The sequence below is a fragment of the Chrysemys picta genome, chromosome 16, assembly GCF_011386835.1.
Source record: "Chrysemys picta bellii isolate R12L10 chromosome 16, ASM1138683v2, whole genome shotgun sequence".
Taxonomy (NCBI): domain Eukaryota; kingdom Metazoa; phylum Chordata; order Testudines; family Emydidae; genus Chrysemys; species Chrysemys picta.
Window position 1 is genome coordinate 14,583,919 of NC_088806.1, and position 25,334 is coordinate 14,609,252.

The window sequence follows — 25,334 nt, forward strand, 5'->3', positions numbered from 1 at the left end:
AAGGCTTGTTTGTTTGATTTCCTGTCCTCTCATCTCACTTCGTCAGGCCCAGACCAGAGAAAATCCTGACTTAATAATTTACTACGGAAAGACGTTTATTAAATGACAAGGAACAAGAATGGAGCTTCCAATATCACACAGTAGAATTGTTTGCATCTTCCTGTTTGGCTTCAAAAGCTGCTTGCCCAACAGACAGAAACAATGCAATTTGCTATTTTTGTCGAATCCAGTTTCTATTAATCAGAACATCCTTTGATCACCTTTTTGCCTCCAGTTAATATTTATACTGATTAAACTTTTCTTTACCTCATGAAAGTGACAGAGTTGATGTCAAGGAAGAGACATGTTCCAAGATTTCCTCCCCCTCCCATCAGTGGAGATCCAACAACTTCCTCAAATTCTCAACCCCACAGATGTCTCCAGTCACCACCCCAAGGCCTCCACCAAGCCTCAGTACTTCAACTGAAAAAATAAAAGCAAGATGTTCTCTGGCATCACCCTGTTGGGCTGCTCCACATAGCAGGCTACACAGTACCTTCTCCTTACTGGCTGTTCCCATGGCTGTGGTGGTGAAGCCCACTATTATAGCTTTGACAAGTGTAAGTTCAGCCCCTGATAATAACCTCTATGAAAATAGTTGTAGAACAGTAAGTATAAAGATTAAAAAGGAATTGTTCAAATGTCTTTATTGTAAAACATTTATAAATGAGTTTTGATGTGTTTGTAACCATTTTATTATATTTTTAGTGTTTGTAATTTGGTTAGCAGGAGTATCCTTTTAAGAACAAGATGAGAGCAGAGGGAGGGGTCTTCAAGGAGGTGAAAAGAAGAATTTGGGGGCATGTAGAGGTGGGGCCTAATGGAGGAGGAGAGGTGCAGTGGGATGGGGAGGGGGATTTAACATGTCAAAACTGTTGCTCAGGAGAGTTTTCCAAACAGGCTGGTGGTATAGGGGGCCAGGGGGAGAAGATTCCTCAGTCTATATGGTATCAGACAAGAGAGGGAGCTCCCTCATTTGCAGGATTCACACACATGGAGGGGGCTGGTTGGTTGGAGGGTGTTCCTTCAGTCAGGGGGTCACACACATGAAGGGGAGCTGACAGGCTTGGAGGGAGTCAGACATGTGAGGGGTTGTCTCTAGTGGGGTGGTCTCCCACATTTTATGGAGCTGTCTGAGGGCTAGACACAGGGACTGGTGGGACTTCTTCAGCCTCACTGAGGCACAGAGGACAAGCTGATCCCTCTGCCTGTTTGATATGAGATCTAGCTAAACCCAAACACAACAGAGGCCTGTGGTGCAGGAGTTCAGGGGCAGTGAGTGAAATGGCTGGGACCTAGGGAGTTTAGTATCCGTGAAAGCAAAGGGACCCAGCTGAACTAGCCTTGGGGTTGGCATGAGACTCAGGCAAAGGGCCGGGAAGGTAGGGTTACCATATTTTAATTTAAAAAAAGGAGGACACGCCACAGGGCCCTGGCCCCGCCCCAACTCCGCCCCTTCCCCAAAGTCCTGCTCCAACTCTGCCCCCTCCCCTGAACGCTCCGCCCCCCTGCTCCTCCCCCTCCCCTGCTTAAGCCTGAAACAGGGAGGCAGCAGGTAAACTGGGATGGGGTGGGGCCCAGTCCAACCCCCGGCCAAGCCGCTCTCTTTGGCGGCCGGCCCAGGCCAAGAGGCTCTGGCCCCGGTGTCTCCCGCCCGGCTCGGGCCCTGGGGCGCCGGCTCTGGTTCCGGCTGAGCGGCTCCAGCCTCCAGCCGAGCACCGCCGGCCCCCGGCCAAGCACCACGACCCCTCCCTCCCTATTTTCCTGGACATGTCCGGCTTTTGGGGATTTCCTCCCAGATGGGGATTTGAGGCCCAAAAAGCCAGACATGTCCAGGAAAACCCGGACGTATGGTAACCCTAGGAAGGGCAGATCTCAGAGGAGAGGGGAGGGGATCCATGCACAGGAAGGGGGCAGGGCACGATACATCGCCCATGTGCCCCTCCATCCCCAGAGCCTGCAGGGCTCCTCAGGAGTCACTGCAGCCTGAGGCAGAGGGAAGCGTCTCGGAACATGGCCCCCAGCACGAGGGGATTCCTGGGGCAGGGAGCGCTGGCCACGTTTCCCCGTGGCGCGGCGCGGCGTGTGGCCTGCTCTGCCTGTGTGGCTGAGGGGATGTTGCACGAGCCTCGCCCGCAAGGGGTCAGACCGCTCCGGGGTGAGGAACTGGGCCCCCAGACCCTGCGCGGGCGGGGCTGGGGGCGGGGCCACGGCTGGGGGCGGGGCCGCGCTGGGGTCTCCCTCCCGGATCGCTGGGAGCCAAGCTGCTGTTCTCCTCCCTCAGCCGCAGACCGCCTGTCACGTGCCGGGGCCGAGAGTTGCTCGGCCGTGGACGGGGCAGGGAGTTTTAACCAATAGCGGTGCGGAGTAGCGGAGCGGGCCTCATTGATTGGCGTTCAACGGTGCCCACTAACCAATCAGATGGCAAATTTCAACACGTGCGGGCCCGCTGGTTGCCCGGGGAAACCGGCCGCACAGAGCCGACAAGAGGCGCTGATGAGAGGGGGCTGCTGACTGGTGCATATCCACAGCCCGGAATAGAAGCTTATCTGCGATTGGCTCTCTTTGGCGCCCCGTCGTTTGCGCTCCAGCAGCCGGAGGAAAGCGCTAAGCGAAGCCCGCGAGGGTCGGGGCCCGGCCCGGGCGCAGGTAGGAGCTGACGCCTTTGGCCCGGGTCCGGCTGGTGCCGCCTTCTCCGCGAGACCGACCCCAGGGCCAGACCGGGGCTTCTCCGGCGTGTCCGTGACGCGAGCTCGCGCCCAGGCCCGGGGCCCGCGCGCCCCGCTCCCTCCAGCCGGCCCGGGTCCCCGCGCGCGGCCGGTGTAGCCCCACAAAATGCTCTGCTCCCGTTTTGCTATTTTGGGTGTACTGAGCATGCTCAGTCCAACTGAGCATGCTCAGTCACCTTCGTTGTAGCCACTGCCCTCTCTCTGCCCTTACTTCTGCTAACGATTTGCTCCCTCCTCTTTGGGGGGGTTTAAAAGTATTAAGGGGGCAAATCGCAGCGGGGGGGCTGTCAGGGTCTGAGCAGGGGGCAGAATTGTACTGGCCGGGGGGGTTCAAGCTACTGTAGCTAGCGGCAGAAGAGGGGCTGAAGGGCAAAAATCGGTGGTGGGGGGTGAGAGCCGGGGTTAAGCGGGGGAGGGGTGACACTGCCAGACCCCGTGCGGGTACAAAACCCCCGTTTAGGGAGGGGGAGGGGGGGGAACAGTGACCCCGTGGGATGAGCCACACACTGTGCTCGCTAATCTAGGGGTGTGGGGGGGGCAGAGGCTGTTTTTGTTGTTCTCACAGGGACGCTGCATGTCAGCCTCGGAGCAGGGGGCGGGTTCCTGGGGCTGGGGTCTTAAAGGCACAGGCCTCCAATTCCTAGCCTGTCAAAGATTAATCAACGCAGCTCCTCTCTATCCTATACAAGTGTTGCAGGGCCAGGGCCGCCCAGACGGGGGGGGCCAAGTGGGGCAATTTTCTGCAGGGGCCCCCACGAATATGTCGGAGGCTGCCCCCGCCTCCGTCTTCCCCCGGTGTCTCAGCGTGCCGCGTCCGGGAGCGGCCCTGGCGCACTGCAGCGCGGTGGCTCCAACGCGGTCCGGGGCCGCTCCTGGTCGCAGCACACTGAGGCTCCAGGAGAGGGGGTAAGCGCCATGGTAAGGTGTGGGCCCCCCCCCCCCCGACCCCATCCTAACCATCACCATCACCCAGCAACAGCCCATTATGTAATTGCAAATGTATACATCCCATTAAAGCATTGAATGTTTTTAAATAATGTATTTCGTGTATTTTCAAATTATTACAAATTAATTTTTGAATGTATGTCACTGGTTATTTTTTACATTTCAAAATACATGTTACTATAGTATTGCAACTGTTTTTATGGAAGGGGCCCCCAAAATTGCTTTGACCCAGGCCCCCTGAATCCTCTGGGCAGCCCTGTACACGGCTACGTTACTGATCCAGCCAGGAGACTGAATGCGGTGAAATATTGTACAGACACCCCCTCCCTCCAACTCTGCCTCTCACATTTTGAATATGTAAAAGTGTCTTCTATCAGTTTCTATGCCTATATGAAATCACTGCAGTTCATTTCTCTTATATAACGTGCTGAGTTGCTAACTCCCTCCCAGAGCCCACATGTCTGCACCCCCTCCTGTACCCCAATCCCATGCCCCAGGTCAGAGCCTGCACCCCTCACTCAAACTACCCAAACTACCTATAGCCTGCAACCCTCCTGCACCCCAACTCCATCCCAGAGCCTGCACCCCAAAAAGGGATGGATTAACTTTTTGTGGGCCTGGTGCTAAACATATTTGTGGTCCCCCGGGGGGAAATGGGGACATGGGGCATGGGGGGCAGAGTCCTCAGAGCGACGGGCTGGCCGGGGGCAATGGGAGATGGGTCATGGTACGGCAGGAACAATCCTGCTCCACCTAGCCCAGTACAATGGCACTGTTTACAAACCGGGAGCTGCCAGACGCACACTGGCCATCCCGGCCCTGTGCTCCCATCATGCTTCTTCCCCTTCGGGGCGGGCCCATGACCCCAAGGGTGATACCAGAGTGGCCCCTTTGGTCGATCTGCTTCCTCCTGGCTAATGTGACAAATTGATCTATTGTAAGATTGAGGCGCGCTGTTTCACGTATTTGTGTGTGAGTCCGTGAAAAGGGAGGTAAGCTTTGGGGGTACGGAGCATGCCCCTGAGCCCAAGGTGAGACCAGAGTGGCCCCTTTCATCGATCTGCTTCCTCCTGGCTAGCATGCCCCTGAGCCCAAGGTCATACCAGAGTGGCCCCTTCCATTTTTTCCACTGGCTTCCGCCTTCCTTATTTCCAATGACTTGTCTGCTCATGCACCTGTCACTGGTCCATGGGGTTGCGAATTAGGAGGGATGGGGTTTGTGGTCAAAAACACTCACGGTCTGCTTCCTCCTGGCTAATGTGCCAAATTGATCTCTATTGGTCAATTGAGGCGCACTGTTTCACGTTTTTGTGTGTGAATACGTGAAAAGACCCCCACAAACCCCCATGCCCAGTGCCCTCCCACAGACCACTCTGAACCCCCCCAGATCCTCTCACTGCCCAGTGCCCCCTAGCTGTAGACCCCCCACAGACCTCCGACAACTGCACAGTGCCCTGCCCCTCCCCGCCCAGAGCCCCCCCGCAGATTCCCTCACTGCCCAGTGCCCCCCACCGCCCCACTGCCACAACTGCACAGTGCCCCACCCAGACCCCTGCACACTTCCCAGTGCCCCAACACACACAGATCTTCCCACCCCTCACTGCACAGCACCCCCCCAGACCCACCTACTCTCCCACACCCTAACCCCCAGCCACAATACCCGGCCCTGATGGGAGGTGACTGTGTCTGCCAGGCTGAGCCGGCAGCGCAGCCACAGCTTGTCCTGGGGCAGGATAACTCCGGCCCTTGGGGGTGCAATCAGCCAGGCTGGCAGTCACGACTGGAACACAGGTATGGAGGGGTATGCGCTGTTTAGGAAAGACCGGGACAAAGGTAAAGGTGGGGGGGGGGCATTGTATGTCAATAGTGAAATAAGCTGTAAAGAAATAATAGTCGATGGAATAGATAACACAGAGTCCGTCTGGGCAATACTCACACTGGGTAAAAGGACTACTAGAGCCTCTCCGGGGATAGTGCTTGGGGTGTGCTATAGACCGCTGGGATCGACCCAGGATATGGATAAGGAACTATTTAATGTGTTTAGAGAAGTAAATACTAATAGAAACTGTATAATTATGGGGGACTTTAACTTCCCGGATATAGATTGGGGAACAAACGCTAGTAGCAATAATAGGGCTCAGATGTTCCTAGATGTGCTTGCTGATCAATTCCTTCATCAAGTGGTAGCTGAACCCACGAGGGGGGGGCATTTTAGATTTGATTCTGGTAAGTAGTGAGGACCTCGTTGAGGAAGTGGTAGTAGGGGACAATTTGGGCTCCAGTGATCATGAGCTAATTCGGTTTAAACTAAATGGAAGGAGTAACAGAATTAAGTCAAAGACTAGGGTTTATAATTTTAAAAAGGCCAATTTTAACAAATTAAGGGGACTGGTAAGGGAAGTGGATTGGGCAAACATATTAATGGATCTAAAGGCAGAAGAAGCCTGGGATTACTTCAAGTTAAAGATGCATGAGCTGTCAGAGGCCTGTATCCCAAAAAAGGGAAAAAGATTACTAAGCAAGAGATTTAGACTGAGCTGGATGAGCGACCGACTCAAAGGGGCGATTAGGAAAAAACAGAAAGCGTACAAAGACTGGAAGAGGGGAGTGATCAGCAAGGAAACTTACCTTAGTGAAGTCAGAGAATGTAGACATAGAGTGAGAAAGGCCAAAGGCCGTGTAGAGTTGGACCTAGCGAGGGGAATTAAAAGCAATAGTAAGAGGTTTTACAGCCATATAAATAGGAAGAAAGCAAAGAAAGAAGAAGTGGAACCACTGAAGACTATTGCCAGGGAGGATATTAAAGATAATCTAGGCATGGCGCAATATCTCAATGAATATTTTGCATTGGTGTTTAATGAGGCCAATGAAGGTATTAGGGTTACTAGCACCATTACAGAGGGGCATTCAGGATGGGGGATTACCGTATCCGAGGTAGAAACAAAACTCGAACACCTTAATGGGGCTAAGTCGGGAGGACCGGACGATCTTCATCCGAGAATATTCAAGTAATTGGCGCGGGAAATAGCAGGCCCATTAGCGATAATATTTAATGAATCCGTAAACTCGGGGGTGGTCCCGTTAGACTGGAGAATCGCTAATGTGGTTCCTATTTTCAAGAAAGGGAAAAAAAGTGATCCGGGTAACTATAGGCCTGTTAGTTTAACATCTGTAGTGTGCAAGGTGCTAGAGAAAATTCTGAAAGAGAAACTAGTTGAGGACCTGGAGGTTAATGGCAATTGTGATAAATTACAACATGGTTTTACGAAGGGCAGATCGTGCCAAACGAATCTGATCTCCTTCTTTGAGAAAGTAACGGACTTATTAGATAAGGGAAATGCGGTGGACCTAATATACCTGGATTTCAGTAAAGCGTTTGATACTGTACCCCATGAGGAATTATTGGTTAAACTGAAAAACATGGTGATTGATATGAAAATCCAGAGGTGGATAAGGAATTGGTTAATGGGGAGACTGCAGCGGGTCGTATTGAAGGGTGAACTGTCAGGTTGGAGGGAGGTTACTAGTGGAGTGCCTCAAGGTTCAGTTTTGGGACCCATTTTATTCAATCTACTTATAACTGACCTCGGAACCGATTGCAGGGGTGGGCTGATAAAGTTTGCGGATGATACGAAGGTGGGAGGCGTTGTAAATTCGGAGGAGGATAGGGATATTCTGCAGGGAGACATGAATGAGCTTGTGAATTGGAGTGTCAGAAATAAGATGAAATTTAATAGTGAAAAGTGTAAGGTGATGCATTTGGGGATGACTAACAACAATTTTAGTTACAAGATGGGGACGCATTGGTTAGAAGTAACGGAAGAGGAGAAGGACCTAGGGGTCCTTGTAGACCACCCCCAGGCAGCGACAGCCCTTTTGCACCAACCATCACCATCACCCAGTGAGAGCCCATTATGTAACTGCAAATGTCTACATCCCATTAAAGCATTTAATGTTTTCAAATGTTGGATTTAGTGTATTTTCAAATTATTACAAATTAATTTTTGAATGTATTTCACTGGTTATTTTTTACATTTCCAAATACATGTTACTAGAGTATTGCAACTTTTTTTTAATGGAAGTGGCCCCCAAAATTGCTTTGTATATGATGCAAATTGGAAGAGTAAAGTAAAAAAAATCCCTTTTCACGGATTCACACAAAAAAAAGTGAAACAGCATGCCTCAATCATGCAATAGATCAATTCAATTTGGCACATTAGCCAGGAGGAAGCAGACGGTGAGTGTTTTCCACCACAACCCCATCCCTCCCGTTTCGCAACCATCCTCCCAGAGGAAGCAGACCGGGAGTGTTTTCCACCACAACCCCATCCCTCCCGTTTCGCAACCATCCTCCCAGAGGAAGCAGACTGGGAGTGTTTTCCACCACAACCCCATCCCTCCCGTTTCGCAACCATCCTCCCAGAGGAAGCAGACCGGGAGTGTTTTCCACCACAACCCCATCCCTCCCGTTTTGCAACCATCCCTGGACCAGTGACAGGTGCATGAGCAGCCCAGTCATTGGAATTAAGCAAGGAGAAGCCAGTGGAAAAAATGAAAAGGGGCCACTGTGGTCTCACCTTGGGCTCAGGGGCATGCGCCGTTCCCCCAAACCTTACCTCCCTTTTCACGGATTCACACACAAAAAAGTAAAACAGTATGCCTCAATCATGCAACAGATCAATTTGGCACATTAGCCAGGAGGAAGCAGACCGGGAGTGTTTTCCACCACAACCCCATCCCTCCCGTTTCGCAACCATCCTCCCAGAGGAAGCAGACCGGGAGTGTTTTCCACCACAACCCCATCCCTCCCGTTTCGCAACCATCCTCCCAGAGGAAGCAGACCGGGAGTGTTTTCCACCACAACCCCATCCCTCCCGTTTTGCAACCATCCCCCCCCCCCCAGAGGAAGCAGACCGGGAGCGTTTACCAAACTGCTACGCTGCGTGGCAGAAACCGCTCCCAGTAGCAAAACGGGAGGGGAGCATTTTGTGGGGCTACACCGGCTCTGAGGCGCTGGCTCCGGCAGGGCAGGCCGGCTGCGGGGAACGGCACGGGCGGTTGTCGCTTCCCGAGCTCGGCAGGCTCGCTGGCGTGAGCGCTCCAGGCCGCCTCCCGTTCTCCCGCCCGGGGTCAGCGCCTAACGGCCCCCAGGGCAGCTGAGGCTGCGCCTGGCCCCTCCCCCGAGCCTGGAGGCGAGTTGAGGTCCGTGGCAGTGGGGAGCCGAAATACCTGTGCGGATCCGCCCGTAGGCGCTGCAGCACCGCCTGGCTCGAAGGGGTTCCCATCATATCCCGGGTTACAGTTTGGTTCCATGGCTCTCAGCGCCCCCACTGTCAAGACTGTTCCTGTGCCCCCTACCCAGGAAATCTGCCAGTATGGTTCTTATGGATCCTCTCAGCATGGCCACCCCCCTCTCAGATGGGTTCCAGTGGCCCGACAGTTGGGAGCTCCTATCCCTCAGGGACCTGGGCCTCACACCTAGTTGTGCGGCACTGCAACACAGAAACGAAATGGGGTCGGGCCGGCCACGTGGTGGGACCTTGCAGTACCTGCAAAGTCACACCCATGTGGAGGACCCCATTGTGTAGAGCAAAATGCTGCCGGTCTGGACAGAATCGTCCCAAGGGCTGGATCCGGCCTGTGGGGTGCCAGTCGGACCACTTTTAGGTGATGAACTTCCTGGAAACTCCCGATTATTTCTGTGTGGGGGGAAATGACCAGAACTGTTTCCCTACCATGCAAATGGACTGTGGGTGAACGTAGCCCATTATGGTGTCAAGTATCAGGGGGTAGCCGTGTTAGTCTGTATCTACAAAAACAACAAGGAGTCTGGTGGCACCTTAAAGACTAACAGATTTATTTGGTCATAAGCTTTCGCGGGTAAAAACCTTCCAAAGAAGTGAGTTTTTTACCCACAAAAGCTTATGCCCAAATAAATCCGTTAGTGTCAGGACTGAGATCCCCACTTTGAACTTTAGGGTACAAATGTAGGGGCCTGCATAAAAACTTCTAAGCTTAATTACCAGCTTAGCTCTGGTTCGGCTGCCACCATTTTCAATGGATTCCCTCCCTGGGAAACCTTGAAAAACCTTCACCAAATCCCTGGTGAAAACAAATCCAACCCCTTGGATTTAAAACAAGGGGAAATTAACCATTCCCCTCCTTCCTCCCACCAACTCCTGGTGAATCAAGATCCAAAACCCCTTTGGATCTAAAACAAGGAAAAAATCAATCAGGTTCTTAAAAAGAAGGTTTTTAATTAAAGAAAAAGGTAAAAATCATCTCTGTAAAATCAGTATGGAAATCAACCTTACAGGGTAATCAAACTTAAAGAGCTCAGAGGACTCCCCTCTAGTCTCAGGTTCAAAGTACAGCAAACAAAGAGAAACACTCTAGTAAAAGGTACATTTACAAGTTGAGAAAACAAAGGAAAACTAACACGCCTTGCCTGGCTATTTACTTACAAGTTTGAAATAGGAGAGACTTGCTTAGAAAGATGTGGAGAACCTGGATTGATGTCTGGTCCCTCTCAGTCCCCGAGAACGAACACCATCCCAAAACAAAGAACACAAACAAAAGCCTTCCCCCCCCAAGATTTGAAAGTATCTTGTCCCCTTATTGGTCCTTTAGGTCAGATGCCAGCCAGGTACCTGAGCTTCTTAACCCTTTACAGGGAAAAGGATTTTGGAGTCTCTGGCCAGGAGGGATTTATAGTACTGTACACAGGACAGCTATTACCCTTCCCTTTATAGTTATGACAGTTAGTCTTTAAGGTGCCACTAGACTCCTTGTTGTTTTTTATCAGAGGGGTAGCCGTGTTAGTCTGAATCTGTAAAAAGCAACAGAGGGTCCTGTGGCACCTTTGAGACTAACAGAAGTATTGGGAGCATAAGCTTTTGTAGGTAAGAACCTCACTTCTTCAGATGCAAGAGTTGCATCTGAAGAAGTGAGGTTCTTACCCACGAAAGCTTATGCTCCCAGTACTTCTGTTAGTCTCAAAGGTGCCACAGGACCCTCTGTTGCTTTTTACAGATTCAGACTAACACGGCTACCCCTCTGATACTTTATTTATGTAGCACCTTTCATCTAGCTGGCTCCTAAAATGGTCTACATATTTAGCAAATGATACACAAACTCCACACTAGGATCACTTCATTAAGATACACTCCTCTTGGGTGGAATGCATTTAATAGTACACACAACGCTACATAACAGTTTAGAATAGGAATTTAGTTTTTAAAAAGTCCATATGAAGCTGGAATTTGGGTAAATTAGAATATAGTTAACAACTAGTCCTAAAACAAAAATCTTGTTCTTACACTTCCAGTGTCATCACATAGCATTACCTGAAGAATAATTGCCAAATGAAATTAGGAGCTTGAGGAGATAGTAGTTAGTTTCCCAGGATGTTCTTCGCACTTAAATTGTTAATGTTAAAGTATTTGTTTTTATTTTTGAATAATTACATGTTTTAAAGGAAGGAAAAATGGAACCTGCAGAGAAAATCTATCCTCTGTGATAGAGGAGGCCAGCTGAAGCAGGTTTGCTGATGCTTTCTCTCTTCTCCAGAATGGCTGGCACTGTGCTTGGGGTGGGGCCAGGAGTATTTATCATAGCGCTGCTCTGTGTCTTGATGTTGCTGCTCTGCATGCTGTTATCCAGGACTTCCGGTTTCGCAAGGTAAGGAGATGTAGCCTTCTGGATAAAGAAAGCTAAAGTTATTCGAGGTGAAATGCCTGACTGTCCTCATACATCTGGATTTTAGGGCACTGTTTCTTTAATTCCTCACAGCTTGAATAGGATCCATTTTAATCTCCTGTTAATAGCAGACTCTCATTAACTTCAGTGGGAGTTAGATTGAGTCCATAAACACTAGCCAGCTCATTTGCAGTCTGTCCTCTCCGTAGAGTGCTATAGTGTGTAGAGTACCTGTACATACCAAGTAGGGTGGGAAGGATTATTGGCAGATTTGGGGTGTGAACTGTTAAATATATATATATATATATATATATATAATTTCGTTCCTAAAGGCACTTTTCCAGGACTTGGCCTTTCCCATTTGTCTTTTTGCTGCAGCAGTGAAGATTAAATCACTTCAGGAGCTTGTCACTCTAAAAGCCCTTGTGTGGTTCTGGCTCAGGATGCTGATTGACTAAGAGACTCATCTGTTTTTTAAGTCTTTGCTCACTGAGCCAAGATTCACCCCATGAAAGTCGAGTAAATAATTAAAATTATTGATTCAAGCAAACGTAGCTATTGCCCAGTGCTCTTATGGGTAGGCAGTACAGAGACTAGCCAATATCCGGCTCCAGCAAAACATCCAAGTCCAACCTTTCTCTGCAAGGCTGAGATTTTCAATGCTACCTAGGGGTTAAAGTGGAAATTGTGGGACCAGTTGCGCTAAGCGGTTTTGAAAATCAGATTTTCTGTGTACTGCTTCACTACCAGTGTCTCTGACTTATGGGGAGAGACTGTCTTTCATTTCAGGATGTTGGCACTTCCTTTATATCTTAATGGGAAAGACAAAAGAAGAGTAGAATTCCTTTGAATTTGTGACGGCTGCTTTTTTTGGATACTTGTGGCTGCACTAAATACCTGGGCTGGGGTTAGGCCGAGAAGGGGGATATGGGGATGTTGGTTTGTTTAATGTGGTATGGACAAAATATGAGCAGTGTTAATGTCTCATTTATAAAAAGAGCTGTGTCGCTGGGAGACCTAACAGTGGGATTCTTCCTGTCCGATTCTTTCCCCAGATTCTCTGTTATTATGGTTTTCTTCTCTGCTGTGATCGTTATACTGGTTCTGTTACTTTTCCCTCGTGCCAGTGAGTTCCCAGCACCAGCTGCAGAAATGAAGGTAAACTCATGATTTATTTTCCCCATTTCAGCCTCTCTGTCCTGGCTGTTGCACCTTGTTCAATCTAGGCCGTTGGCTTTCAAATGGGGTGGGGGTGAAATGAGGTTGTCAGGGGACGTGGGGCTGTGGCTGACCAGGTGTCCAGGACAGGGCAGGATAGCAATGGAGAGTGTGTGTAGGGAGTCCCTTGCATTCAGATATGGGGGATGGAAGCTCAGCTCAGCCTCAGCGGCAACTTGCTGCTTTCCCTCTCCTCCCTTCTTTGACCGCTGGTGACTCACTGCCAACTCTCCCCGCTGCTGCCCTGCCCCGGATACCTGGCTGGTTGCACCCCCACTGCCAGGTCTCCCCACTGCTGCCCTGCCCCGGATACCTGGCTGGTTGCACCCCCACATATTTTAAGACCTTTGGAGCCAGACCAAGAGGCACAAGTAGAGTGGGGTGGTTAGGACCCCCTGGTCTGTTCCATGATGGGTGGAGTCAGCTGGGTCCTGCCACTGCCCAGAGGTGAGCAGTCTGCTGTCCTCAGTGAGTCATTTTCTGACATGGATGAATGGGAGTTCACAGATTCTAAGACCAGAAGGGATCATTATGATTATCTAATCTAACCTCCTGTATAGCACAGGCCATAGAACTTCCCCCAGATAATTCCTAGAGCTGGTTTTTAAAAAAAAAAAAATCCAATCTTGATTTTAAAATTGTCATTATGGAGGGTGTACCATGACCCTTGGTACACTGTTCCAATGGTTAATTACTCGCACAGTTTGAATTTATCTAGCTTTAACTTTAGCCATTGAATCATGTTATACTTTTCTCAGCTGGATAGAAGAGGAGTCCTTTATTAAGTATTTGTTCCCCATGTAGGTACTTGTAGACTGTAATCAAGTCACCCCTCCACCTTCTCTTTGGTAAACTAAACAGATTAAGCTCCTTGAGTTTATCACCATACAGTATGTTTTCTAATCCTTTAATCATTCTTGTGGCTCTTCTCTGATCCCTTTCCAATTTATCAACATCCTTCTTGAATTGTGGACACCAGAACTGGACATAGTATTCCAGCATCAGACACATCAATGCCAAGTACAGAGGTAAAATAACCTCTCTACTCCTATTCGAGTTTCCCCTGTTTATGCATCCAAGGGTCTCATTAGCTCTTTTGGCCACAATGCCACACTGGGAGCTCATGTTCAGTTAACTATCCACTACAACCCCCAAATCTTTTTCAGAGTCACTGGTTCCCAGGATTGAGTCCCCCATCCTGTAAGTATGGCCTACATTCTTTGTTCCTAGACGTATACATTTACATTTAGGTGTATTGAATGCATATTGTTTGCCTATGCCCATTTTACCAAGCGATCCAGATAGCTCTGAATCCGTGACTTGTACTCCTCATTATTTAGCACACTCCCAATTTTTGTGTCATCTGCAAACTTTATCAGTGATGATTTTGCTTTCTTCCAGGTCATTGATAAAAATGTTAAATAGCATAGGACCAAGAACTGAGCCCTGTAGGACCCCACTGGAAATAAACCTGTTCGTGACAATTCCCTGTTTGCAGTTAGGCAGTTTTTAATCCATTTAATGAGTGCCATTCTAATTTTTTAAATCAGAATGTTGAGCAGTACCAAGTCCAAAACTTTATGGAAGTCTAAGTCTGTTAGGTCAACACTATTACCTTTTATCAAGCAAACTTGTGTTCTCATAAAAAAAAAAAAAAAAAACCCACATTGATTTGCATTAATTACATTACATTCCTTTTGGTCTTTATTAATCAAGTCTCTTATCAGGTGCTCCATTATCTTACCCAGGATTAGTGTCAGGCTGATAGGCCTATAACTATTCGGGTCATCCTGTTTACCCTTTTTAAAAATTAGCACAATATTTGCTTTCTTCAAGTCTTCTGGAACTTCCCCAGTTCATCAAAACTTACTGAAAATCTATGTTAATGTTCTAGTGAGCTGCTCCGCTGGCTCTTTCAAAACTCTTGGATGCAAATTATCAGGACCCGCTGATTTTAAAATGTCTATCTTTAGTAGCTGCTGTTTAACATCCACCAAAATACTAGTGGAATGGAAAGAGTGTTGTCATTACCATATGATGAGACTGTATCATCTGGTTCCCCCACCCCAATACTTGTTTTTTCTGCATTATTATTGATAATTTTATCATTTCTATCTACCATGCTTGAGCCTCTGCATTTATTTCTTGACAAATAAAACTTGCAGAATTTTTAAATATTGTGTGCAGAATTTTTATTTTTTTGTCACAGAACGCCCTCAGGAGTAGCTCTCCTTGTCTTCACAGTAGCCTTTGTTATTGAGTAGATGTGCTACAACAGGGTCTCAAACTCAATTTACCTTGGGGTCAGGGCCAGTCCTCAAATCCTCCCAGCAGGCCAATGATGTCACTGAAGATGGTGTTCAGAAAAGAAAACATTTATATTGTATTTTTTATTTTGCATTTCTTAGAAATAATAAAACTGTCATACAACTTTATACAATTCTTCACCTGCCAGAGAGTTTTTAGTGTTTGCCAGACACCTGGCAATGCTTCAGTTCTGTCAGTTTGTTGATGTCTGGCCTCAGGGACTGAGCAGTTGAAACCTTCAGGATTTCAGCAAGGTGTGCATCCGATAGTTGTGTTCGGTCCACTTTCCCACAGTCCATGCTCTGCTGACAGCAGGACCTTGCTGGGCTGGGCCTCCTTGGGCACAAAAGCAGCGGAAGAGGAGGCACAGTCATGGTCTGCCCACTGGTCAGATGCAGGGGGTGAGGCGCATGGCTACTACCCTAAAGAGATGGGGCAGTGGGTGGTTCTAACCCTCCCTGTGTGTCTGGGATTATGCCCTCATCAGGTTCAGTGCCTCCTGGTGCCTCTGCTGCGATGGCCTCTCCTACACAACCTACCAACATTACATGGGACAGTGGTTAAAAAAGTAAATAAAGGGTTCCATTTCATTACACAGACCTGCAGTGCCAACAGCTAGAAAGAACCTCTTTCCTTTCATCTTATCGTCACCTTATCTTATCTCCAGGCACACTGCCGTCCCCCGGCGCTTCCATTGCCTACGGGGTCAGCACTCAGGGAGAGTGGAGCTGGAGGCAGCTTGCCCCCTCGCGCTGTCATTGGAGCCTCACAAGTCACGCCACCTCCCAGCCCATTTCCCACCCTTTTCCCTCGCTCCCTGGGCCTCATGCTGCCCCGGCTGACTCTGCCCAGCGACGAGTGATGCTTTTTCTCTTAATTAATTAGCCTCTTAGAGTTGGTAGGACAACTCCCACCTTTTCATGTTTTCTGTATATATATAGATCTCCTCACTATATAGAATCATAGAATCATAGAATATCAGAGTTGGAAGGGACCTCAAGAGGTCATCTAGTCCAACCCCCTGCTCAAAGCAGGACCAATTCCCAGCTAAATCATCCCAGCCAGGGCTTTGTCAAGCCGGGCCTTAAAAACCTCCAAGGAAGGAGACTCCACCACCTCCCTAGGTAACGCATTCCAGTGTTTCACCACCCTCCTAGTGAAATAGTTTTTCCTGATATCCAACCTGGACTTCCCCCACCGCAACTTGAGACCATTGCTCCTTGTTCTGTCATCTGCCACCACTGAGAACAGCCGAGCTCCATCCTCTTTGGAACCCCCCTTCAGGTAGTTGAAGGCTGCTATCAAATCCCCCCTCATTCTTCTCTTCTGGAGACTAAACAATCCCAGTTCTCTCAGCCTCTCCTCATAAGTCATATGCTCCAGACCCCTAATCATTTTTGTTGCCCTCCGCTGGACTCTTTCCAATTTTTCCACATCCTTCTTGTAGTGTGGGGCCCAAAACTGGACACAGTATTCCAGATGAGGCCTCACCAATGTCGAATAAAGGGGAACGATCACGTTCCTCGATCTGCTGGCAATGCCCCTACTTATACAGCCCAAAATGCCGTTAGCCTTCTTGGCAACAAGAGCACACTGTTGACTCATATCCAGCTTCTCGTCCACTGTGACCCCTAGGTCCTTTTCAGCAGAACTGCTACCTAGCCATTCGGTCCCTAGTCTGTAGCAGTGCATGGGATTCTTCCGTCCTAAGTGCAGGACTCTGCACTTGTCCTTGTTGAACCTCATCAGGTTTTTTTCTGCCCAATCCTCTAATTTGTCTAGGTCCCTCTGTATCCGATCCCTACCCTCTAGTGTATCTACCACGCCTCCTAGTTTAGTGTCATCTGCAAACTTGCTGAGAGTGCAGTCCACACCATCCTCCAGATCATTAATAAAGATATTAAACAAAACCGGCCCCAGGACCGACCCTTGGGGCACTCCACTTGAAACCGGCTGCCAACTAGACATGGAGCCATTGATCACTACCCGTTGAGCCCGACGATCTAGCCAGCTTTCTATCCACCTTACAGTCCATTCATCCAGCCCATACTTCTTTAACTTGGTGGCAAGAATACTGTGGGAGACAGTATCAACAGCTTTGCTAAAGTCAAGAAATAACACATCCACTGCTTTCCCCTCATCCACAGAGCCAGTTATCTCATCATAGAAGGCAATTAGGTTAGTCAGGCACGACTTCCCCTTCGTGAATCCATGCTGACTGTTCCTGATCACTTTCCTTTCCTCTAAATGTTTCATAATTGATTCCTTGAGGACCTGCTCCATAATTTTTCCAGGGACTGAGGTGAGGCTGACTGGCCTGTAGTTCCCCAGATCCTCCTTCTTCCCTTTTTTAAAGATGGGCACTACATTAGCCTTTTTCCAGTCATCTGGGACCTCCCCCGATCGCCATGAGTTTTCAAAAATAATGGCTAATGGCTCTGCAATCTCACCCGCCAACTCCTTTAGCACCCTCGGATGCAGCGCATCCGGCCCCATGGACTTGTGCACGTCCAGTTTTTCTAAATAGTCCCGAACCACTTCTTTCTCCACAGAGGGCTGGTCACCTTCTCCCCATGCTGTACTGCCCAGTGCAGCAATCTGGGAGCTGACCTTGTGCGTGAAGACAGAGGCAAAAAAATCATTGAGTACATTAGCTTTTTCCACATCCTCGGTCACTAGGTTGCCTCCCTCATTCAGTAAGGGGCCCACACTTTCCTTGATTTTCTTCTTGTTGCTAACATACCTGAAGAAACCCTTCTTGTTACTCTTAACATCTCTTGCTAACTGCAACTCCAAGTGTGATTTGGCCTTCCTGATTTCACTCCTGCACGCCTGAGCAATATTTTTATACTCCTCCCTGGTCATTTGTCCAATCTTCCACTTCTTATAAGCCTCTTTTTTGCATTTAAGATCAGCGAGGATTTCACTGTTTAGCCAAGCTGGTCGCCTGCCATATTTACTATTCTTTCTACACATCGGGATGGTTTGTTCCTGCAACCTCAATAAGGCTTCTTTAAAATACAGCCAGTCTATGCATCCAATGAAGTTGGCTGTAGCCCACAAAAGCTTATGCTCAAATAAATTTGTTAGTTGCTAAGATGCCACAAGTACTCCTCTTCTTTTAGCCTCCATGACTGACTCTGCCCGGCAACTAATGATGCTGCCTCCATGGCTGATGCTGCCTGGCGACTAGTGATGGTATCTCTGTCGCTCTTCCCTGGCCAATGGGAGCTGCGGGAAGCGGTGCCTGCAGCAGACAGCCGCTGACATAGCTGCATCTCTCCTGCCTGCTCCCCTCCCGCCTCCCCAACCCTCCGACCCTCTCGGCCGGCAGCCGCGAGGGCCGGATGAAAGAACTTTTAAAAAAGTTTCCGCAGGCTGCAGTGGGCGGTTCTTGGTCTGCAGATGGCCTGCGGGCCAGGACTTTGAGACACCCCTGTGCTACAGGGATACATATCAGCTACAGCTTTCTCAGGGTATGTGGCTTCATTCCTAGGTAAAGTGAGCTGCAATGATCAAACTTGAAGTGCACAAAAGCATGGATCCCTGTAGCCAAGTCTGTGCCCAATAGGATGGGCTGCAGTCTGCTGCCCATCTGTAGTGCGAAGTGAGTGCTATTTGCAGCTGTGGTTATATGAGCATCCTGAGTCCCCTACCTCTCATCTCTGCAGCATGTACATGCTAGGGACGCAGGGTTTATCACACACCAAGAAGGAAAACTTTGTGGGAGCCCCTTGTTAAGATATTGGGAGCACATCACTATTATAGTTTCCATCCTGACTCTCAATCCCTGTTGTGATCTGGAGTAACCCCAGACTACCATATTCTGGAATTCTTGCATTTGACAGTTCTGTTTGTATTCTTGCAAACTGGTTTTTGCATCCCTATGGATCCTACCCCCAGTTCCTTTCCGCGGAAGTCCCTAGTCAGGATTGGAACTCTATGTGCAGTGCTTTGGTGGCCTAGCCTGTCTGCGTAGTATAGTTTCTAGCCAGGAGCTGCAGTGTCCTGCCATCTTTCTGGCATGCAGGAAAGTTTTTTTGCGTTCTGCCAGGACAGTTCTTACTCGCTGATTAACTGACCATGAGGTAAAGGCATTTGTCACTCTTTTAATCAGAGCCCACCCATGCCTCACCATCACCTCACTGCTCAAACCCTCCTGGAGCCCTAGCTTGGCTCCTGCCTCGAGTACTGTACCTCCTAGTTTCTTGCCACATCTTCCCTCCTGTGCTCCTTCAGCAACGCACAACCTTTTCTCTCTCCTCCTTTGTCTCTTTCTTCAACTTTGTTCTTTTCACCTTCCATCAGGCTGCCCTCTGGCCCCATGTAGAACACTCTTCATCATTTTATCTACTAAACTTCAGTGCTCTCTTCTCTTTGGAATTTCATTTGCCTCCTCACCAGTAATATTCCCCATACTGTCTGTGTCTGGTCTTTGCCTCAGCTTAAAATCTTCAGGGCAGGAAATGTGGCTTGTTCTGCATCTGTAAATTGCTGTGTAAATCTCTTGCACTATAAATGGGATTTTTAATTTTGATAATCCCATAACACTTCAGTTTGTGAGCTTTTTTCATTCTCTCTCCTGTCACTGTTACCCTACTAGAGTGCTTCTTCGTATCCCCTAACTGCCCTTCTTCTGGGGCAATTGTAATCCTACCACTGCTAAAATACAGTTTCACTTGCATGTCAACTGCCTCCAGAAGAGTCAATCTAGATTAACCCATCAGAACATTCAGAGTCTTCATTTCCAGTAATCTGGCTCCCTTTTGGGTCCATCGGAGAATGCCCTTTCTGTGCTTGTTCTCCCTCTTGCCAAAGGGTTCCCAGTACTAATGATTTAAATTCCTCACTCTTTTTACACCATCTTTTCACTCACGCTGCAGCTCTTAGTTCTCCTGTTTTGCTGGACTTGCCTGGGAATGGAGCTGGAAGATAGGCCTCTACAGCAGATTGCTTTTGAATTTTTCCTGATCATCTACCTTTAGCTTCCAGGGCCTCTGTGCTACAGTGTCCTAGCTTGTAGGTACTGACAGATTCTCATACCAGTTTTCACCAAAAGACTTGTGAGCTGGACTCTTAGTAGGCAAATGATCCTATCGTTCCTTTGTCATCACACACCTGACTGTCCCAGCGATAAAAAGCTCCCTTTTTAGCACTCTGATTCCCTGTGTCCTTGAGGAACTCTCAGAGCTTGAGGAATGTTCACCCTGTTCTTCTGCAGTTGGAAGATAGGTACCTTCGAAGGGAAATTTTCTGTTCATCCTTAGTTTTCCTCTGGCAGAACACTGGCTGTTTGACTGGAAAATGCAGGCAGGCAGTTCTGTGGTGAGCCGGCTGTGCTGCAGTCCAAGGTGGCTTGCCTCAAAACCCCTCTGTCTCTTGCTTGTTGCGCAGTGCAGCTTGCCTGGCCTCAAATAATTGTGCTTGGTTTCTGGGAGCTCAAGCTGCCTCCATCGCTTCTTGCTCACATTTCTAAATTAGACTACAAATGCTTTGGTTCAGGGACCATACCTTTCTTTGCCTTCCTTGCAGCACCCAGCATGCTTTTGAGCATTATAGAGTAATAATCACTTGGCAAGTAGTCCTGCATTCAGCACCCTGCCTAACCCTCCACTGCCCTTCTCAATCATTTACCCCTAATTCCACTTGCCTTCTGGCTCTGAGCCAGATTGCTGTCCTTTCACCTTCCTGAGAGCTTAGTCTCTGTTGGCCATAATTTAAATGTTGGGTTCTCTTGACTCCTGCTCACACCATGCTACTTTCTATGTTTTGTCTTATTCCTCCTCTACATCTCCCAGCCCTTCTGTAGGTGTTTGGGGTTTTGGATACCCAAAGTGCTCTTTCTCATATTCCATTATTAGCATGCAGAGGAATGTTACTCACTTTCTAAATACTGAGTTGTGTGGTGTGTGTGTGTGACGTTCCCCTGGTGTATTCTGGATCGGTGATCTGCTAGGTCACACCAATCCTCGACTTTGGGAGCCAGTCTTACTCTGCTCTGCTCTGAGAACCCCCACTCCCGGGCTGTTCACACACAGCCTCTAGCATGTTAGCGGCTCCCAGCTACGTGAGTGAGCACTTTTGGCCAGCCGCTGCTTGGATTGTGCAACCAAATGACAGTCGCCAATATCTCCTGTCCCAGACACAACCCTAGGAATCTCCATCTTGCAGTGTCCAGTTATGCCTGGTGGATGCTGCAAGCTTATAAAAGTTAGTCAATTTAACAAAGAAATGGATATGTACCAGGCTTGTTATCCCAAGGGGAGTCTCTGACAGGCTTCAAACCAAATGCACTGCTTCAGGTAGAACAAACAAATTTATTAACTACAAAAGATAGATTTTAAGTGATTATAAGTCAAAGCACAAGAAGTCAGATTTGGTCAAATGAAATAAAAGCAAAATACATTGTAAGCTGATCTTAACACTTTCAGTGCCCTAATTTAAGGGCAGACTTAGATGATTCTCATCACAGGCTGGTTGCCCTTCAGCCAGGCTCTCCCCTTTGATCAGCGCTTCAGTTGCTTGGTGGTGATGTCTATAGATGGAGTTGGAAGAGGGAGCCAGCATGGCAAATGTCTCTCCCTTTTATCATGTCCTTTCTTCCCTCTTGGCTTTGCCCCCTACCATCAGAGTCAGGTGAGGATTATGTCATCATTGTCCCAAATTGACCAAGGGAAGGGGGGTGACTCACTTGAGAGTCCAACAGATCCTTTGTTGCTGCCTAGGCCAGTGTCCTTTTTTCCTGTGAGGCTGGGCTGGGTTTGTCCCATACATGCCCTGATGAGGTGTGAACTGCCCCTCTGCTCCTGGAGAATTATAGAATATCAGGGTTGGAAGGGACCTCTGGAGGTCATCTAGTCCAACCCCCTGCTCAAAACAGGACTAATCCCCAACTAAATCATCCTAGCCAGGGCTTTGTCAAGCCTGACCATAAAAACCTCTGTCCTGCATGTAAATTGTTTTGCTCCAAGTAAATCTTGGAGCTGAGATCAAGGGCCGTGGTCGAAATAGGACGTAGTGTACATGTCAGACAAGCCGGCAGAATCAAAATGCTCGTTTACAGGATCTCCAGGACTGGCTCCTGAAGCAGCCCGGCTCGATACGATATCAATAATACATGACCTGGGCTTTCTATGCTCAAAGCCTGCTAATTGGCTAATTAAAAAGTGAAAGTGTTGAACGAGCAAACATGTCACTCTCAAGAGACTTGTTCTGTAGCAGAGCCAAGGTCAAGCTTGTGTTAACACTGTTTCATAATACTCACCTTTGTTATAAGCAATCCCAGAAGCTCGGAGGATGATTTCATAATCCTGGGCTTTCTGGTTGGTGTTTCTCACTATCACTTTGTCTACCGTCTGTGTCAGCATCGTCACTAAATAATGAGATATTCTTTTCCTGCTACATATCCTCTGTAAGTACAGTGGTGCCTGATATCAATGCCCATAAATATAAAGATCAGTGACTAGTATTCTGGGAGAAGCAGCTGTGTGACATGGAGTTCATGAAACAACTGGTTGACTTCAGGGAAATAATTGCTGGACAAGATTTCAGCTCGTGTCTCATTGTCATGATTTGTGGCCACGTGATTCTAGTGAGCTGAGCATGGTTTGAACCTCATGGGTCAGATTCTGCACTCCTCGTTCACCTAAGATTCCCACTGAATTCTATGGAAGTTTGTGTCCAAGGAATGCAGAATTGGGCTCCACTCAGTGATTAAACACTTTATCTCGTTCATCTGAATAGTAGGTACCTGCTGCTTCATGGCTCACTTAACTCTCACTTTAGGACTAAGCTTGAGACAGGTAGGGAATAGGAAGGAACCTAGTATATAAACCCACTTGCAAGTGATAGCATTAGAACCACTACCCGGTAATCAGAATCAACAGAGAAATTCATTGTGAGTACTACCATGAATGTGTTTCATGTGAACCTGTTAAATTTAAAATAAGAGGATGGCAGCTCTATGGGTCAAATGCTAGCACTGTGAGTTAGTATTCAGCAGCACAGGCTTAGAATTTCATCCTGGCTGAGGCTGCTTTGGAATTGGTGCGCACAGCCCCAGAGGGAGAAGACATCCCCCTTTATCTTGGCTGCCCCCTTTATCTTGGCTGGCTTTTCCTTTTCGGAAGGCCAAAAGTTCTATTCTGTTCTATTTTCTACTGCCTGGCACACCATCTTCCAGCCCACAGAGAACACTTACTTAAACTGTGGTCAAATTGACATGGTACCTGCAGTAGGGCTTTTGTTAACAGTGATAAAGAAGGAAATGCTGCTGTGTAATTTGTGACCTTTCCATTCTCTTCAGATCGTGGACACCTTCTTTATTGGCCGCTACGTCCTGGTCTCCCTTCTCAGTGTGACGTTTCTAGGAAGCCTGTTCCTGGTTCTGGTTCACCATATCTTGGAGCCAGTGTATGCTAAACCGCTCTGAGTTAACTAGCTATTATGAAGAAGGGAATTCCCCATGCTCCAAAACAGACACTAAGTCACCAGTTGGGTAAAGAAAATATGCTCCCCAAATCTCTCCAGAAGTCTTTCTTCAAGTGCGGTTACGATACCTACACTGATTTCCAGAATCAGCATCTGCTTTCTGAGGCCCTGGCGTCTCCAGAATGAAGTTGTAGAATGTGTATGCTTTGGACTGGATAATTACCAAGAGCTGCTGCTGTGTTTTTCGAAGCTGAGAACTGTTTCCTGGCAGAGACAGGCCTGCTTACAGACTTTATCGTGTGTCTCCAGTATTTGTTTCCAGGGGTATATCCATGATCTCTGTTCTATGGAAATTCAGCTGCTCTTGCTTCTCCTATGCCTCATCTACAGTTATAGTTCTGGCTGAAACTTCCTAAAAGATCTGAACCACTGGCGTCTAAAAGTCAGGCTGGACATCTTTCCAACATAGGAGGTGGTGCAGAAGGCCATGATGGAGGCCTGTGCTGGTGCTTTTGGCTAAAAGTGGGAAGTGTGGAAATACATAAATAAAAAGAGGGACTGAACTTGGAGGCTTTAGCCCAGTTCAGTTTGAACTCTGGGTGTCAGAAGTTTGGGTTGGTTTACTTTGCGTTTTTGTCATCGTAATCATTCTTGAAACACCTGAGAAATGATTTCAGAGGCAGAAGCAAGTGGGGAGGGTAAACTCATGGGAAAGTGAGATCCTATTTTTATGGCAGTAAAGAAGCAGGAATAGGAAGAACCAAATAATGTTTCTCAGTTTCTCTGGCTTAGAAAGCACTGAGGTGGCAGTTCAAATGTGTTGCTTATGCCCAGCTCTGAATCCAGGGGCTCTTTCAGAGACACTCTGGCACAAGCAAATGCATCCGTGTTGCCATTCTTGAGCTCGCTCTGAACTGGGGTTTACTTTGCCTCCTCCTTGTTCCCTTGGAGGGGGGGGGGGGGATTGTGAGCTCCACTGTGCAGGGAGCTGAATATGCATGTCACTAGATATTCCCACCAGCATTTCAGGGAGGGAAACCTGATGCAGAAGGTGGAATCACTGAAGGGATTTGAAGGGAGGCTGGAGATGGCATCTTGGGACAGAATGGTGGGAGCAGATGGGGGAACCTCTCCCACATGCTCTTCTGGGGGCCGAGGCCATCTGGCCCTCAGCCCAGTGCAAGAGTGAAGTTTTGAAAAGCAGGTTGTATAAAAACATAACATTTGAAAAATACTGCAGGAGGAGGCAGTGGAGGAAACTGTAGGACATGCTGCTTTCTATGCATGACTAGGCTACCTGGCACCAAACTTCCTACTGTAATAAAAACCATCTTTGGGCTGAGATTGAGCCTGAGAAATTGTAGCCCAGAGGGTATTTTTCCCCAGACGCATTCAAAGCCCTGTATAATGTATGTGCCACCTTTAGACACTTCCCTAACACCCATGGCACTTGGCAAAAACAGCGATTGTGTAGCTGGAGCATTTTAATGAAGAAATCACACATTCATTTCAGGGCTAGGCTTTGTCATCAGTTCTTTTCTTTTCCTCCAGGTATTGCTTTGCACTATGTTTTATTTAGTGAATTATATTTAATGGATCCCCAAGGGCTTATTTGTTGCCCTCCCTTCCTTCTTCAGGCAAGTGGGAAACTAATGAGTCCCTCTGAGAAGCCACTGGCTGACTAATTCCTAAAGGACAAAATAAAGATTGTGGTTTTTTAGCAATTTGATGACCGTGCCAGTCCCTATAACTTAGGAGGGGCCTTCACTTATGAGCCAAGCTGAAGGCTAGAGTTCTGATGCCACTCATGCTCTTTTGGAAATTTTGCCTTTTTGTGCACCAGCTAGTGATTGGCGTGCAACTTTAGGCCTGGACTCTCCAAAGGCATATTGGTATTGGTCACTTGGGCCTTTCCAGTGATGATGTAGCCACGCACCTGCTCCTAGTGGGACACACTAGACTGCTCTG

At 48.2% G+C, this 25,334-nt stretch overlaps 1 protein-coding gene and 1 long non-coding RNA gene across 3 annotated transcripts; one reads left to right on the forward strand and one right to left on the reverse strand.

Moving 5' to 3' along the window:
- The first annotated feature begins 2,302 nt into the window (after nt 1–2,302).
- Nucleotides 2,303–24,878, forward strand: TMEM218 (transmembrane protein 218). Of its 2 annotated transcripts, none has more exons than XM_008171094.4 (4): nt 2,303–2,688; nt 11,191–11,393; nt 12,467–12,569; nt 23,242–24,878. In XM_008171094.4, the coding sequence occupies exons 2-4, from the start codon at nt 11,263–11,265 to the stop codon at nt 23,365–23,367; spliced, it is 360 nt and encodes a 119-aa protein (XP_008169316.2). In that variant the 5' UTR covers nt 2,303–2,688; nt 11,191–11,262; the 3' UTR covers nt 23,368–24,878. The 2 variants fall into 2 exon arrangements, with proteins under 2 accessions (XP_008169316.2, XP_065426627.1); XM_065570555.1 differs by having other exon boundaries at nt 2,307–2,688; nt 11,283–11,393.
- Nucleotides 2,604–8,090, reverse strand: LOC135976080 (uncharacterized). The gene is made up of 2 exons (XR_010593298.1): nt 7,299–8,090; nt 2,604–6,404 (listed from the first exon to the last, which is right to left on the reverse strand). It is a non-coding gene; the product is annotated as an uncharacterized LOC135976080 (long non-coding RNA).
- Nucleotides 24,879–25,334: the final 456 nt, after the last annotated feature.

Excerpts from the sequence above, each read along its gene's own strand:
- TMEM218 (XM_008171094.4), top strand. The coding sequence starts at position 11,263 with ATGCTTTCTCTCTTCTCCAGAATGGCTGGCACTGTGCTTGGGGTGGGG. Across the intron at positions 11,394-12,466 it reads AGGACTTCCGGTTTCGCAAG|ATTCTCTGTTATTATGGTTT; the intron begins GTAAGGAGATGT and ends TTCTTTCCCCAG. Across the intron at positions 12,570-23,241 it reads CACCAGCTGCAGAAATGAAG|ATCGTGGACACCTTCTTTAT; the intron begins GTAAACTCATGA and ends CATTCTCTTCAG.